Source organism: Lonchura striata, chromosome 5, assembly GCF_046129695.1.
Source record: "Lonchura striata isolate bLonStr1 chromosome 5, bLonStr1.mat, whole genome shotgun sequence".
Classification (NCBI taxonomy): domain Eukaryota; kingdom Metazoa; phylum Chordata; class Aves; order Passeriformes; family Estrildidae; genus Lonchura; species Lonchura striata.
In genome coordinates this window covers 62,653,156-62,669,426 of record NC_134607.1, presented here as the reverse complement: position 1 = coordinate 62,669,426, position 16,271 = coordinate 62,653,156, and the positions used below count along the sequence as shown (strand labels likewise).

Sequence of the window (16,271 nt, the reverse complement as noted above, 5' to 3'; positions counted from 1 at the left end):
TTGATCAAATAACCATTCACAGTATCCTGACCTGTTTTCTTTTTCTTTCTTTCTTTCTAGCATACAGAAATGCTGCAGAAATAGTGCAGTATGGAGTAAAAAACAACACCACCTTTCTGGAATGCACACCTAAATCTCCTCAGGCTTCCATTAAATGGCTGCTACAGAAAGACAACGACAGGAGGAAAGAGGTGAGTGATGTGAACAGGAGCTCTGGGAGGATCCTCAGTCAGCGTCACACTCCCTCCCCAGACAAAGGGAGGGAACAGTTTGTGTTTTTATCAGGCAGTCTGGCTACAGTGAAGCTGGAGAATTTGTGTGGATGCAGGACAGTGGCCATCATTTAGTCATAAGAGCACACTCAGTAAAGCTGAGACTTCATCCTCAGCCCCACTGACTTCTGTCAGATCAGAACAGCTACCAGAAAATTAAAGAATCTTTGCTCTGCACCTTACTGATTGCAAACTGAAGGTTTGCAGCACTCAGAAGGTCTTATTGATCTAAGGGAATGGGCACAAAAGGAAGAACTTGTATAAATTTCAGGAAGAAGTCAGCATGCAGTAGCTCCTCTGTGCTATTGAAGAGATAAAAGGCAAAAGTGGGAGAAATGTGAAAGGTTTCTTTAGCAAGAAACTAGTCCAGGCAAAGAACACGTATTGACAAAAGCATTTCCTCACCATGGTGCAATCACATTTTCCATTACTGCACTCTCTGAGGCTCTCAAGTTTCAGCACTGTAATATACAGTATGATTGTTTATGGGGAATGTGCCTTCCTTAAGTAATATAAAAGGGGAAAATCCATTTCAAATCCAAGGCACTTACTATATGAATAAAAAGAAACATCTTTCAAAAGGAACTTTTAAGTAATGTGGTGTCTGTTGATAGGTTATAAATACTGTAAAGTATTATTCTCCTATCAGGTCATTTTATAAAAACAGAGGGGAATTACAAATGTCTCACTGAGTTTTCTAACTATTCAAAGCCATGTCCTGGCAATATGTGCAGTTATTTAACCCATTGCCTCAGCAGAATATCTCCCTTTTTTTTGTTCTTATGTTCAGTAAATATATTAGAATCAATGCAGTTTCATGGTACAACAGGCTGAATAAAGCAATCAAAGTGTTAATTAATTTTCAAGCTCTCAGATGTCTGGAAATCTTCCACAATGTCTACAAAAGTTTACAATAGCAGAATACCATAATAAGTAAATTAGTTCCCAAGAGAACCAAGTATAATGCAAAGTACAGTAGCAAAATAGAAAAACCATTCAGAAAAATACCAGCAGTGGTTTCCATTTATAATGGATTGAACAAGCAATTTTTACTTCATACTGATATGCAAAGGGACATCTGCACATTCATTTATAATTGGATGATAAGAAGCTCTGGTAACTTGCTTTCAGATGATGTGACCATCTCCTGGGATAGTGCAGAGTCTGAAGCCAGAAAGGAAATAGGAGAGTACCTGTGCTCCTGGTTTACATTGAGCCAAGTCCCACTTGAGACCACTGTGGTGATAATTTTTATAGGCTACAGACTCTGCAGAGCAGATAGAGTTGTTCAGCAGGAACCTGCTCAAAGTCAAAATACTTAATGAGAAGCCACCCTAAGTTCAATGCCAAATTAGTCTCCCTGGTCCTGCACCTTTCTTCCACTGAGTCTCAGTAGCAAGTTCTTGATTCTGAAAGAGTGCACTCTCAGGAGTGCAACAGGGCAAATAAAAGTTCAGTTCTTCAACTCTACTATTTGAACATTATGAAAACTTCTATTTCATGTGGTTTTCAGATTTTCATCTTTGTCTACATCCTGATCAAATTTATTCTAACATAAAAAAAAAAATATTTAAGTCATTTTCTTTAGCAAGATTTGCCTTCCTTTAGATAAGCTCCCTTCTAAAGGTAGCAATATTGGTGGTCTCTTGAAGATAATTATATAAAAATGTAGTAACTTTGAGAAAGTCGTGTTTGAAGTGAAGCTTACCAGAAGGTCCAATAGTCTGTTGTTCCATAACCTTCCCTAAAAGGTTCCTTCTGCCTTTTTGCTCTCCAGGTCAAGCTGAACGAGAGGATCATAGCTACCGAGCACGGGCTGCTGATCCGCTCTGTGCAGGACAGCGACCGGGGCCTTTACCACTGCATCGCAACAGAGAACAGCTTCAAGCAGACCTTGGCAAAGATCAATTTCAAGGTGCTGGATTCGGAGGTGGTGGCTGTCATGACTGACAAGTGGTCCCCTTGGACCTGGGCCAGCTCGGTGCGAGCACTGCAGTTCCACCCCAAGGACTTTGTGGGGGCTTTCAGCCACTCCGAGATGCAGATGATTAACCAGTACTGCAAAGACAGCAGGCAGGCAGGTCAGCAGAGGGAAGAATCCCACAAGATGAGAGGGGACTACAGCAAGCTAAAGGCCCTTATCAATAGCCGAAAAAGTAGAAATAGAAGAAATCAATTACCTGGATCTTAATTTTATTTTATAGTAATAGATATTTTTGTCCTCAGTGTAGGGGGCTTATATTTGTCTATTGTGAACAAATTTGTGCAAATCTGATAAAAAATTAAATTAAAATCCAGTAAGCCTCATGAAAGATCTGTCTCCCAATTAAATGCAGTGTAACCTAAGAAAATAACTCAGAGCATTTTCTTTCCTAGATGCTTAGTGACTCTAGGTTGAGCTCTGTCCTAGAAGCAGCACTGGGTATTCATCTTAATCCAGATTCACCTTTAACATCTCAGTATTTAATTACAGCTGAATAGAATTTTTTACAAAATCAGTGCATTGTCTTGCAACTCTGGAACTCTACCAAGTACTCATGGTGAAAGAATCTGGGTTAAGATGCATACTTAGAGTAGGATGGTACTAAGATTTCCTTGCACTGTGTTTAAGAACATGAGTTTCTTCTTGTTTACTGCTCAACATTGGGTTTACAGCTTTCAGTCATCGATCAAATCACGTGAATGCATGCGGATAGGAAGCAAGTAAAGTGTAGTAGAAATGTTTCATTTCCTCAGAGGTCAAATGAAGGAACAAGCAGAAGAAAAACAAAGAATTTATACTTTATCAGAGTAAGCACTGATTATTGTGCATAGTACGAGTTGTAATAAATTAATGAGTTCTGGTATGTAACTTAATATCTCTGCTCATATTGATTTTTATTAAAATAGGGAGTCCTATAACGCTACATAGCTTTATAAGTCGCACAAAGGTAACATGAGAATGTTCACTATACATAAAAATTTGAAAAACACCTAAGTGACTTAGGTATTTTAGCTATTTTTCAAAGGATTACACTCCAATTTCTTTTTGAAGGACAGAATGTAGATATACAGTATAGTGCTTGTTCAGAAATGAAAACTATAGATTATCTTTATTCTGTTCTATGATTAAATTGGAGCTGGTCTGCAATGTGGAAACAAGTCATAAGTGTCTTTGAAAATTTTAAAATATTATTTTTTCAACTGTTTTCTCAAAGTTGCAAATATTTAAACTATAATTTTCTAATTAAACCATTCCCATTTTCCAGTCTTTGTACCCTTATTCTTTTCCATCTTATTTTCCCAATTTGCTCCTATTTTCACTTCTCTGCTAAAAAGAGATGAGGAAAAGAAAAGAAGAAATAAAAAGGAATGAGGGAAAAATAAAACTGAAAAATGGGTTTGGGCCAGAAACCAAAAACTCTAACTTGAGAGGCATGTTCAAGCAGAAATCTGTTGTTTAAGAAGCAGCTGTCAGGTCTACGGAAGCAAGTTTTGTTGAAAATTGGGTGAGTGTGCACCAAGCCATCCTGGGAAATGCAATCACTTTTTATTTTTGAGAAACCCAAATGCCATAAAGAGGGACAGATCATCCACCCTTTGACTATGTAAGAGTGTTCTGGAAGCCACTGAGTCTGTTCAAACAGGGATTAAAAATGTATGAGTACCCTAGAAAAATCATAATTATTTATGCCATTATACAAAAATATAAACTGATGTTCAGCTCAAAACTGAGCTGTGTTTAAATTTTGCTTTTATTATAATAGTGTTGGGGTAACTCTACAGGGCATGGGGAAATACTTCTGGGTGTGTGCCTGTGTGAATTCAGTTTAATGCAATGAAGGTAGCACTGGTATTTATCTGCCATTAGCCGGATTGTCACTTTATCACCACCTCATGAAAGAAAACTGGGAAATTAGCCCTGATCACACCATTTAAACAGTCTCTAAATGCCTTTGATGCTGGTGGGATCTCTTTGAATTTAATTTGTGTGCTTACTGCTAGCATGGCAGTGCCAACCTGCTCATATTTTGCCATCTAGTTAAGTGCTCCCCTTACTCAATGTGTATTTCTGCAATATTTAACCATTAATAACTAAAGCCCTTCTTATGGAAAAGTCAGGAAACTTTCTCTGACCTCCATGAGATTGAATTTTACTCCAAGATCTGGCAAAGTAGGTTCTGGAGAAATCTGGATTTTTTGTTGTTGTCGTTGTTGTTGGGTTTTTTTGGGGTTTTTTTTTTTTTTTTTCCTTTTTTCTTTTTCTTTTTTTTTTTCTTTTTCCCCCAATATGACTGACTTCTGAAGTGTGTAAGTGGCAAACCAAACATCAAGTGCCATGAAATAGATCCACCTCCTGGAATGACACTAGTGCATATTCTCTGTATGCTGCCATGCTCTTCCTATCTCCCCAGCAGATTCACTGTTAGTGTGATACTAATGTGTATTGTGAGGATCATAATTGCTTTCAGATGGAATACAGTGATTAATAGATATTTCAGGGTACAAATTGCCCTTTAAGTGGTTAGGTACAGCGATATTTTAATAGGCCCCCATTAGGCCTCAGAAATTACAGTTACACTGTTTTCTACTAGAATATTGGCAATAAGGGTTTCCATTAAAACAATCAGCATAGCTCAGAGTTTCATATGATTATAAAATAATATTTTTAAAGCTGCTTCATATACCATTGTTATGGTATGACTGTTTAAGGGATTATACTTAAACTAACATTTTTCCTGCTGCATGAGAACTCCAATATATAAATATAATAAGCTTCTGTCAGTGCATAACTGGTCCAAGCTTCCATGCTTTTGGAGCCTTCCCGCATGTATAGAGAAATCAGGAACCAGATGCTCAGCTCCTTGCTGTCCTTACGGCTACTGGGGTTGATATCAGCTGAGTGTTTGGCCTTAAATGTACAGAATAGACAAACTGAAATTTTTGTTTAAGGTAGCCCCTCTACTGTAGGTAACAACAAAACTTAAGACTGTAATATTATTTGTGCTATTTAATACTTCCTATTTTGAGGATTTCTAAATAATGTATATAATTTTATTCCTTAAAAAAATGCAAAAGCAAACTGACTTCTAGGCATAACTTCACCAAATGTAAAGGTATGTTCTCTGCCAAGAACTTCGCTGTGTACTGGTATTTTTTTTTGCCTTTTTATTTTGTGTAGTTTGTAAAGTTTGCTGAAATCTTGACCTAACAATGTGTTCTTTGCAATTGTTGTTACTGTAGATATGCGTGTTTTATTAAGAGAATCTTGGTTTTAAAATTATAGGTATGTGTATAAGTTCCTAGCATGATGAAACTGTCATGACAGTGAATATGCATCATATAGTGTGTAAGAAAGAACAAAATGTAGTTTAACATAGTACTATTTAATTGAATATCTAAAATTCCCAACAAAATAAAGTGTGTTGCAACAATTAAAAATTTGTTGGTTCCCCTTTATGGATGTGCACTAAAAAAAGGAACTTCTTTTTTAAATTAAGAACAGAGCCTGAAAAGCAATTCTGTAGGTTTTCCAAATAAGTACAAGAAAATATTTGGAGCATCAGGTATTGTAGCTGGTCAGTTCCAAGCCCTGCTCTGGACTGAAGCCCCAGACACAGAGGTAACAAGGAACTCAGGAGGAGTCAGAGATTAATTCTTCCAGAGATTATCCCATATAAGCATCTTGCATAAAAGCTTTATTCATTGTTTAAAAAGAGAATAAAAAAATGTGTTTCCTCCTGGGAGTATAAAAGAGGGGAGTGAAGTGTAAATGCTTTTTTCTTTTATTACACTTGGTGAGGGGGGTGAAGTATGTTCTGTGAAATCCTGATTCTTTCTGGCATTCTCCAGGCATCTCTGCAGGGAGGACAGGCTACTGGGGCTGCACCACAGGGAGTCACAGCTCTCTCCCAGTTTCCTGGCTTGTTCTTGGAGTGAAATAACCTGCCTGACACCTACAGTATGCTCCTTTTCCTGCAGTTATCATCTGAGCAGTTATTGCTACTCTTCCTACTGGCCATTTTTCCGGATGGATTTTAACAAGAAAGCACAGGTCCTCATCAGTTCTTTGGGATGATAATTGAAAATTAAATGTCACAAATACTGACCTTCACAACAAGGTTCTGTATGGTTAAACCTGGATTTTGATTTCCCAGAGAGATAGGTTGCTGCAAGGCTTTATGAGGTGTGAGTGGATGACCTCACTCCAGGATTTCCTTCCTGGCTGGTTCCTAGATGTGCTGATATTGGATAGTTACCTGCTCAGCACTCAGACCAGTCTGGGTCAGAAGCTGAGTTTTCAAGCACTCCCACATGCTGTAGGAAATGTTTGGATAAGGCTCCAAACAGATGGACATTTACAGAGTTTTACACTCTGAGAAACTTTTCCCCCGTCTAATCCTCTGTTTTGTCCTGCTCAGTTTTTTTTAGTGTTCTTCTTCCCTGACTCTTTTTTGCCCACTCCTGCAGGGTTCAGCACTTAAGGTTTTCATCCCTTGGCCCCAACCCGTGGCAAAACAAGACATAGGGAGTTCTCTGGACGTCAGATGTGAGAACTCTAGGGATCTGACACTTCTCCCTTGACTTTTTAATGTCTGTTAGATCACTTTTCTTCCTCTTTTATTGGGAGACACTGCTTTTTCTAAGGGTTCCCTTCTGGTGGCAAGACCATTCTAAGGTTTCCCTTCGAGTAAGTGCAGGATGCAGAACTCAGGCACTTCCTCATGGGGCTGAGCAGTGTCAAGCACAGCCTCCTCCAGGCAGGAGGAGGAGATGACCAGTGAAAAATGTTGCCTGCACAGGAGGGGCTGCCAGCACTGGTGTAGCTCCCAGTGCTACCAGATTATTGTTGCCTCTGGAATTAATTGTTGCCTCCAGAATGAAGTCAGCAGATGTAATTCTGTTGTGCAGGCCATAAAAAATAAGGTTGTGGCATTGTGGCTTTTGCCTTATGCAATGGACTAGGTCTCAGGAAAGCAGTGGTTCTTTATCCTTTGCATTGCAAGTGGCTTGCTGAGCCCTTCTCCTGCTCCCCAAATGAGTCCAAGTGCTCTGAGCCCAAGTACAGCCACACACAGATACCAGTAGGTCCCAGATTTACATGCATACACACACCTGCCTGCATACAGAGGAGCTTTGCTTTCCATGCAGTACTTAACTTTCTTTAACATAAATGTCCTCTTCTATTTCCACATGGGCAGAATCAGTCCTCACAGTCCCAAAACACCAACAGCGCGTAGGTATTGCCATCACCATCTCTGAGAGCATTTTAAAGACAAGAAATTAGTCGACAAAAGCTCTTCTATTCATTCTCCTTTCTAACTTACCTTGTTCTGTACTGTCTCAACAAGAATTTCCCTTTAGCATCAGCAGACTAGCACAGTGTAACTAATAAAAAATGTGCTGCCATTTAACATGTCTAATCTAAACTAAAGACTGAGATTTAAAGATGCTTTGGCATTCTGAACACACCAAGAAGCAAATTCAACACAGCTGGCTCAGCAGTCAACAAATAATTACTCTACAGTGATAGACTGTCCTATATCCCAGGGTTCATTATTGAATTCCATATACAGCTTTACAAAGCAAACAGCATTTGTGTATTCTTAGCACTTTATCAGCTTCATTATTCCTGATTTGAATGCCTGATAAATGAACAGCCTCATATGCTGGCCTTATAAATGAATCTGAATGTTTGCTGAGCTCCACATTCAAGACAGTTTAGGCAAAGGGATTTCAACATATCCAACATTTTATAGAGCCATATATTTTTTTCCAAAGGATTTTTAGGAAACAAAAGCTAAATTAAAAAATGGTCATTATTGTTGTCTGTGGTAAATGAGCATTGATAAAAAAGATTGTTTTCTAGCTTGTACAGCAACATGCAGTGTGGGGAAGGAGTAAGAAAAATGCATTTGCTTAACCTTGGGTTCACAACCCTTTGGATAGTTGCTGTTCCTTGGCTCTTTGCAGTAGTCCTTTTTCCAGTATTTGCTCTCCCTGTCTGCATTTCAAGGCCCCTAAGAGCCATGCAGTTTTTGCTTTTTTTCAAGCTGGCAACTTAGGACATAATGTCCAGGGCATCCTTTCAGGCTTTTTGTATAATAAGACCTCAGTAAAAGCTTTTGCCTATGATATCTGCCTGAGAAATTTCATTATTTGATTCAATATTTGGAAAAAACTTGTGATATTTGTAAAGCGTTGCTGAAAATGTCACAGAGAGAAGGAGAGGACCCCAGAAATAAAGAGAGCAATGGAACATGCCATGGTACTTACCAGAACACTGTGAACATTTCCTCACTGCTTCATGTTGTTCTATGATAGACAAATATTATTTTCATATTAACCTTGAAAGCTCAATTTTCACATAGGTTAAAGCTCACCAAGACTAAGGTCTTTTCACTGCTCATAATGAGATTCTGGTTGAGACCTTTGAAGAGCTTTTATGCCCCTCTTAATTTTGTTTAAAAATTAAGCCATTTCCTCCTTCAAAAGCTCTTCTTCCTCTAGGGTTCTATTCCTCCTTCTCTCTATGGGCTCTTCTTTATTCCTTTAACCTTTCCTCAGCTAAACCCATGCCAATAGTCCCACTTTCATTTAACTCTTCACATTATGACACTTTCTTACACCAATACTCAAAAATATAATACCTTTTATAATGTTTAAAAGATGCTGCACTTTATGTGTTTCATCAAGTTTTTTTGGCTTTGTAGTGTCAGCAAACAAGATATAAAAAATATGAAACCCCTCCAAGGTGTTTGTAGCCTTTGAGCTTAAGAAGAAAGATTGGAACTAAACTACTGGCTACATGTATATGTTCACACTCAAGAAACATTAAAATAATATTTTGTTCTATTATTTTCAGCACTACATTAATGTTGCAGAGTGTTCTTTATTCCATACCTGACACTAAAACTATCCTAGCTAAAGGACTTTGTTTTGGGGAACTTGAAATATAGTTAAGGATATAGATTTAAAATATAGTTAAGGATATAGATTTAAAATATCAATAGATTATATTATACAGATCTTTTTGTCAGATTACCAGTCTTAAACACCTTCAGTTAAATTACCTGTAGGACAAATTATTTTGCAAATCAGATTAATAATGAAAATAATTAGTCCAGGCTATCCAAACCAGTGAGCACAAAAATTGTTCCTGAGACTGTGTTCTTTGGAGGGCAAAAGCTTTTGCGACAGAAGAGAAAGGTCATTTTTATTATTACAGTAAAAAATCCAGGTGCCTCCTTCACATATATGAGACAATAAGAAGCTTACAAGTTTTCTTCCTTTTGCAAGTTTTTTAAGGACTAGAAAGATTAATGGTATTTACCTGTATATGGGTTTTTTCCTTAAGAATGGATCTGTCCTCTGCTGTACCTTCCATCTAGAAATGTCTGAGCTATGAGGAAATGGTTAAAGCAGATCATACCATGCCTGCTGAGCTATCCAGGGCTCCACAAGTTAGGAATAATGTTTGGTGCCATTTGGTAACCACCTGGCTCTCTGGAGAATGCTAGTCATCCCCCTCCCTGCAGAGGGGCTGTTGGGGTGCAGCACGCACAGGCCAAGGAGCCCCACATGGAGTCAGAGACAGTTCATGTCCTAGTGTTGCTGGAGACCAGCTAGGGATTAACAAAGAAAGAATTGCTTTGCCAGTTTATTCATTCCTGTCAAGAAGGCAAGCTGTTATTTTGAAAGGAGCTAACGACACGATGGCGAAAACCATATAAGCTGAACAGAAACTTCCCCTGTATCCTCCAGCCAACTGTAAATTCAGCCAGCAGAAATCTTGGAAATGGTACAAGCTTTCCTGCTTTGAGAGCACTCAGGTTGGGGTGCCAAGAATAAATGTCCCTCTGAGGGAAACCTCTGAAGTAACTGCTGCTGGCTGAGCTGTTCCTGGCTGTGAAGGCAGAGCTGAGTGTGGCAGACAGTGCCATGCCATGCCAGATGCTGCATCCCCCCGGCTCTCTCTACACCAGATTTTGCCTTATTTGTCAGTGTGGGAAGAGAAGGAAATGCTGCACATCCCCTTCCTTTGCCTTGACTGGCAACTCTGGGCCTCTTCTATTTACTCCAGATACTCTTTGCTGTCCCAGAAAGCTGAGACAGTCATAAACACCATTTAACTGGTTGATTTAGTCAATTCACAGCTGCTTTTCATCACCAGAATATTGCAAAGCAACCATTTGGCCTACACCATTATTTTGAGTCCTTCTATGAGGACAGAGCATTAAATTGCACAGATTTGGGTTGTACCAGCATCCCAAAGAAGGGCATGAGAAGAACCAGGAACTCTGACTTGCAAATAATTCTTGGCAGTGCCTTTTTCAGATGTAAGATGGGAGAATAGTTTCTTAAATGTTTACAGCATGTTGCACACTTGTATTTAACTAAATAAGGTACTATATACTTTCAACTTGAAATTTAGATACTGATAAAAAAAGCAGAAAATATATAATTCATGAAAGAACTAGAATTTAATTCAAGGCAGTTCATGCAGAAATACCCTGTGTCTTAAGCAATGTCATAAACTCCTTGGCTAATGCATTCATAATCTTGCAATTTCTATCCACAGATCCTAGGAAAGATCCAGGGAGCAGTTCCTTGAAGATTTATTAAATTGCAGCCCAGTCCAATGCAGTCCCTTTCTCAGTTCCTTGAGCCTCCAAGTGAAAACTCCTCCTGACGTTACTCAGCTTGGATGAGTGAGGGCTGAAAAAGGCCAGTGGGATTTAGCTTTCTAAGAACCATGCTCAGTCTCCTCTTCCAGTGTCCAGGGTCTTCTGAATTGGAAATCTTTCTCACCACCTGGTCAAGGGTGATCTTATAAACTCTCTTCATAAATTCATTCCAAATCACTGAGAAGAACATTTATTTTCTGTGTTATTTATTTTAGGTTACTATGGTCATAGTTACCATATACAAATTTAGATTATTGCAAACATACAGTAATAAGAAAATGTTCAGAATATATGGAAAAGAAAAAAAAAAAGGAGAAAAATTGTCTCAGTTACATTAAGAAAAAATCAAACTCCAAAATTAAAATTAAATAATCTCCTACATATTCTGGCATTATGTAGAAATTAAAATGCACTCTGATGCTGATTTTATTTGACAAATCTCTGTCATACTGCAATAATTTTATTCCTCTCTATCATCTCCACACCCCAAAGCCTGGATTATTTCCTCTCCTCTGGATCATTAGTAAGGTTGCTAAAGAGTTTCTTCACTGGATGTTCTCCCTTGCAGGAAGAACCAGGTTTTTTCAGGAGCGAATGCAGTCCTAAACCAAACAGAGACACGTGGACAAATTTGTAACCCCGGCTGTCCTGTGTCTGTGCTGTTTAGCCCATCAGCTCTAACACCACCATCACTGCCAGTCTGATGAATTGTGGCATTTGGGACCTGTTTGCTGCCTTGGAGTTGCCTTTAAAGCTGGCTAGGTGGTGCTAGAACACGCTGCATCACATTAACGAGCATATGGCTCACGTCCTTCTTACTGCTGATCAGAGACTGCTTAAAACCTGGGTTTACAATGTGCCTCCTCACTTAAAAATTGTAAAGTGAGACAGTTCTACAGTTCAGTCCTGGACTAGAAACTATTAACAGTGCACTGCTAACTAAATAGTGTTTTGGTTTTAAGGATGAAATTTTTTGAAATGTAAATTTAAAAATCACTTCCACTGCCGTGGGTAACAGCTACTTGACCATGTAATAGGGCTTTGTAGCTCTAGAGGTTTGTCTTCATTAATAAAGGCATTTCTACCAGTTGTGCAGCTTAATTTGCCGTGCTGCCACAATTCTTGACCCTTGATCTCTCTAACTGTCTTTGCAGGGTGGTTCTGTGTTTTTCTTTGCTTGTTTGCCTGTAACTCACTTGGGTCCATATGTAATTTAATTAATATGGCAGAGCTGCAGATACAGTTGAGCAAAGCCTGAATTTATATTTTCATTTGGCTGGTCAGAAAATTGGTTGCAATTCAAAAGCAGTATGTCATTCCAGATCTCACACTCTGGTCTGTGGACAGCTACACATACATAGCAACAGCTGAAATGAAAATGCAACTCTGAAAGGACATTTAACCTCCAATATTTTCAGCTTCTCTTATCACCACTGACCCCACATTGCATACTGGCCTTTCCACAAAGATAAAAATGGGTTCAAGCTGATGAAAAAGGAGTTACAGCAAATAAACACAATGTATACAATACAGTCCTCATATTCTGCTTGTAAGCAAACAATTGCTGATATTTTATAGCTAGCCTTGGAAAGGTGATTTGGACCTTTGCTGGTGTGTGCTAGCTGAGTGCTGTAAAGCCTGCAGGAGCATCCTACCCCTGCACAGTGATTTCCAGGCACATGAGCAAGCCGACCACAGCTCAGCCACTGCCATGGAGGAAGCTCCATGTTTGTAAAATAGCAGCAGGTTCCCTTTCACCTTCAGTTTTAAATCTGAATTTACAAAGAGATTTTTTTTTTTTTTTTTTTTTTTTTTTTTTCTTTTTTGCAACCCATGTTCTGGAGAAAAGACACAGAAAAAGGAGAGAACTGACACAGAGAAAACACTTTTCTGTTAAGGTAATATTGATACAGCTGTTTATTGCCCAACACACTGAGGAAAACAATACCTCAACGAGGTCAAAGGGCTTTCAAATAAACACTGACACACTTTCTGCAGGAGTAAATTCAAATTATTGCAGAAGGGAGTGTCACATGAATTCAGATCTCATTGATTCATTCACTCAGGATTTGCTGCTGTCAGTCTCCCTTCCTGAGCAAGAGGTGTTGAGCCTCACCACACCTTTGGGCTGCTCTGTGCAGAAGGAAGCTCTGGGCTGCATTTCAGTGCAATCAGAACAAGAGGGAGGTTTAAATGCTCAAAGAGAACAGAGTGTTGGTTTGTCTGTCAGGTGGCAGACCTGAACAATGTGCTACTGAGGCTTGTGAAGTTTCTTTTCTCCTTTCTTTTTTTTCCATGCAAAGCCAAACAACAATGCTTAGATACTCCTGCTCAAGATGCAGCAAGAGAGCTAATCTCAAACTGGTTGAGAGAAGCAAATAAAATCTCTTCTGGTTGGGGAGCAATTGACATTTGAGTTAGGCATTTTCAATCAACCTATGATTGAAATCAGAGAGGAATTCTTCCTCTGGAGGTGTTTATCTGGGCTTGTACATAATCTGAGAACAGCTGAAGATTCATAATTTTTAATCAGAATAATACTTGTTGTGGAAGGCCTCAAAACTTCTAAGAGCTTATCTGACTTCTGTGCTCACCTGTGGGCACTTAACCTGATTGTGGCCAGAAAGCAGGTCAAGTGGGAGCTTTGATTTAGGCACCCAGAGAGAGATGCAATATATTGAAGAGACAGTTCTCCTGAAAATAGGTCCCATGGTCAATGCAAACGATTAATTCCAAAACTTTCCCTCTAGTGCTGGGCAGCCCTAAACACAGCAAATATTGTGAATGGAGCTACATCTTTCATGTTGCACTGTGACAGTCCCAGGCCTCTGCTCTTGGCCCTGGTCAGATAACAAAAGTGATGGCCTTTTCTGGGTCAGCAAGGCAGGAGTCACGGGGCAGGACAGCTGAAAGGCTCAGCAATAACTAATCTTGCTTGGTAGATACACATGAATGATCATTGAGCCCTCTGTTGCTGAGGATCTGCTCCCAGGAGCTGCTTCCTCCACCTTATCCAACTTCCAGACCACTACAACAGCAGAGATACACAAACTTAATGTTCTTTCTCCAGAGTAACTAAGACTACCCAGCACACCTCTGTGACCACAGCACCTGATCAAACTTGATTCTAAATTACCTAATTTAATTGTAGGAAATGGCCTTTGGCCTTATGCCACTGCTTTTAAAAGAATTGCTTCAGCTCCAGTCATTATATTTATGCATGAACCACCCACTTTGATATGGAAATTGTTCAGCCCAAGGGGATTTCATTAAGTAATTAGGGAGGAGAGCATATAATGTCATTTGCTGTAACTGGATCTACAGAGTTAATCAATAAGTGACCATATGTGCATGAGCCTGGAGCATTTCAATACCCTTAGCATCCTTGTGAAAAAGAAAAACAATGCAAGAGGGATCTCCTTTATCTATGACACAATCTTGCAGTAGAGGGCATATTTTCATTGCTTAAAAGAATTGCACGAGCCATGCTGTCATATCAAACTGCACAAATCAACCAGATTTATTGTCTGCCTGGAAATGCTCTGCAAGCAAAGAGCTTTGTGGTTCCAAGTCCAAGGCTTGACAAGCACTGTAAGAATAAAGCCTGCTTTCTATCAGAGCTTTCAGAATCAGGCCATGTTTTGCATTTATATTCCAAGTTTGCTACTCTTAAAGGTCAGTTTTGTTCTTGAGTCTGAAAGAAATTCATGTTATTAAGTGTTAATACAGCTGTAAATACAGCTTTCTAGCTTTTTTTAAAAATCATTATTTGTTCTCCTGTTCTGTTGGCTAAAACCCTAGACAGCTGGTGTTTGCTAGATTGCATTCTTAGGGTGAAGAGTTTGTCCTACATACACAGAATGTGTTCATTCCTCAGGAATCAAGTGACCACACCAGAGCTAAACAATACATAAAGCATACAATTTATTTTGGACTATGATTTCTCCAGATGCTTAAAGCTGGTACATTTATTAACTTTTGACTACAAACCACTGATTTTCAGTAGAAAAATGCATAAAAGAAAGAGCAAAATCTTTTACTGGGAGGCATTACTTGGAACTTTGCTAAATTCTTGCTGCTTCTCATTTGCAGCAAAATCTCTGGACACAGAAACAAGATAAAGTGATGAATTTTCATTTGCAGGAAACCCATCAGTGAGGTCAAATGTCTTGAACTGATGCTGACTGCACTAAAGGAAAAATTCCCATTGGAGTTTTGGGAGCTGGGGTGGGCCATCTACTTGAAGGCCGAGTAGGTCATCATGTGCAGCAGTTCATGTCTGGTTTGCCATTCAAGCCTGTGCTGCTTAAATGGCAACCATTAAATGGCAACCTTAAATGGCAGGTTTGGGTTCTACTCCTCAGCTGCTCTTTGGACTGGGAGGGTGTCTGTAGGCATTATGGTCCATTGCCTTGGGCTCACATTTTCATGGCTCAGTACAGCAGAGCACCCTGTGCCTTGGCCCAAGCTCCAGGGGTAGCTGACTAACTGTGGTTTAAGATCCACTGAAGCTGTTAGGAGTCATAAATGTAAGCAGTGCTGCAGTGGTTGGATCTGTGAACATTTGGGTGTGAATGCCCTGCCCATGGAGGTTAAAGCTGCAGAAGACAGAACTGCTGCCCGAGGGAAGTCCTTCCCTGAGTCCCACCTGCAGCCACCAAGAGCAGGCACCATGGCCTAGAAAAGGTTTTTATCCTTTCGTAGCACAGTTATAAAATGCCTCGGTCCTGCCAAGAAAGCTGTGACTCTTTTCCAATCATTTTCCTAACCCTGTAATGTTCAGAAATTGATGACACCAGGAAATGGCTGTGCTTTTTGCAGACTGCCAGCACGAGCCTGCCCACCTCAGCGCTCTGTGCCAAAATGTAGGTACACTGTTGGCATACACTGAATAAATCCCTAATACTCCATGTGGAAAAGCCCTGGACACACATATTTTCACTGAAACCAAGGTTTCTTTAAGCAGAGGGGCTGGTGGGTACTTAAAGACATTATCAGTCTTGTCTATGGAGCTGCATTATGCAGGGAAAATATCGATCATGTCCAAAGACCTGTTTGTGCATATTTTCCCCTGTTGCATTCAGTTTAATTTTGTTTCTTTATGACAGTAAAATTGCTCAGGTGTGTGACACTATACATAACTAAAGAGACATAATACATTTTTTCTTTCCAAATGTGTTTCTGTTATCTCACTGCCATCTGACTTTGAATGCTCAAGCCTGATTATTTGGGGATTCCAGGTAAGGTTGTGCAAGGAGCTGGAGTCATTATCAAACCAATGGGTGGTTATCAATTCAAAGAAATGGGTCAGGAGAGTGTGATGTAGCACAGG

General features: G+C 39.5%; 1 protein-coding gene across 1 annotated transcript in view; it reads left to right on the top strand.

The window, feature by feature from the left end:
• Positions 1 to 2,577, top strand: part of SEMA3C (semaphorin 3C) — a 113,288-nt gene extending 110,711 nt beyond the window's left edge. Inside the window, exons 17-18 of the mRNA XM_021528831.3 lie at positions 61 to 191; positions 2,050 to 2,577. Of these exons, the coding sequence (XP_021384506.1) occupies positions 61 to 191; positions 2,050 to 2,463 (545 nt within the window). The 3' untranslated portion in view covers positions 2,464 to 2,577. The remainder of the gene's footprint in view (positions 1 to 60; positions 192 to 2,049) is intronic.
• The last annotated feature ends 13,694 nt before the right edge of the window (positions 2,578 to 16,271 follow it).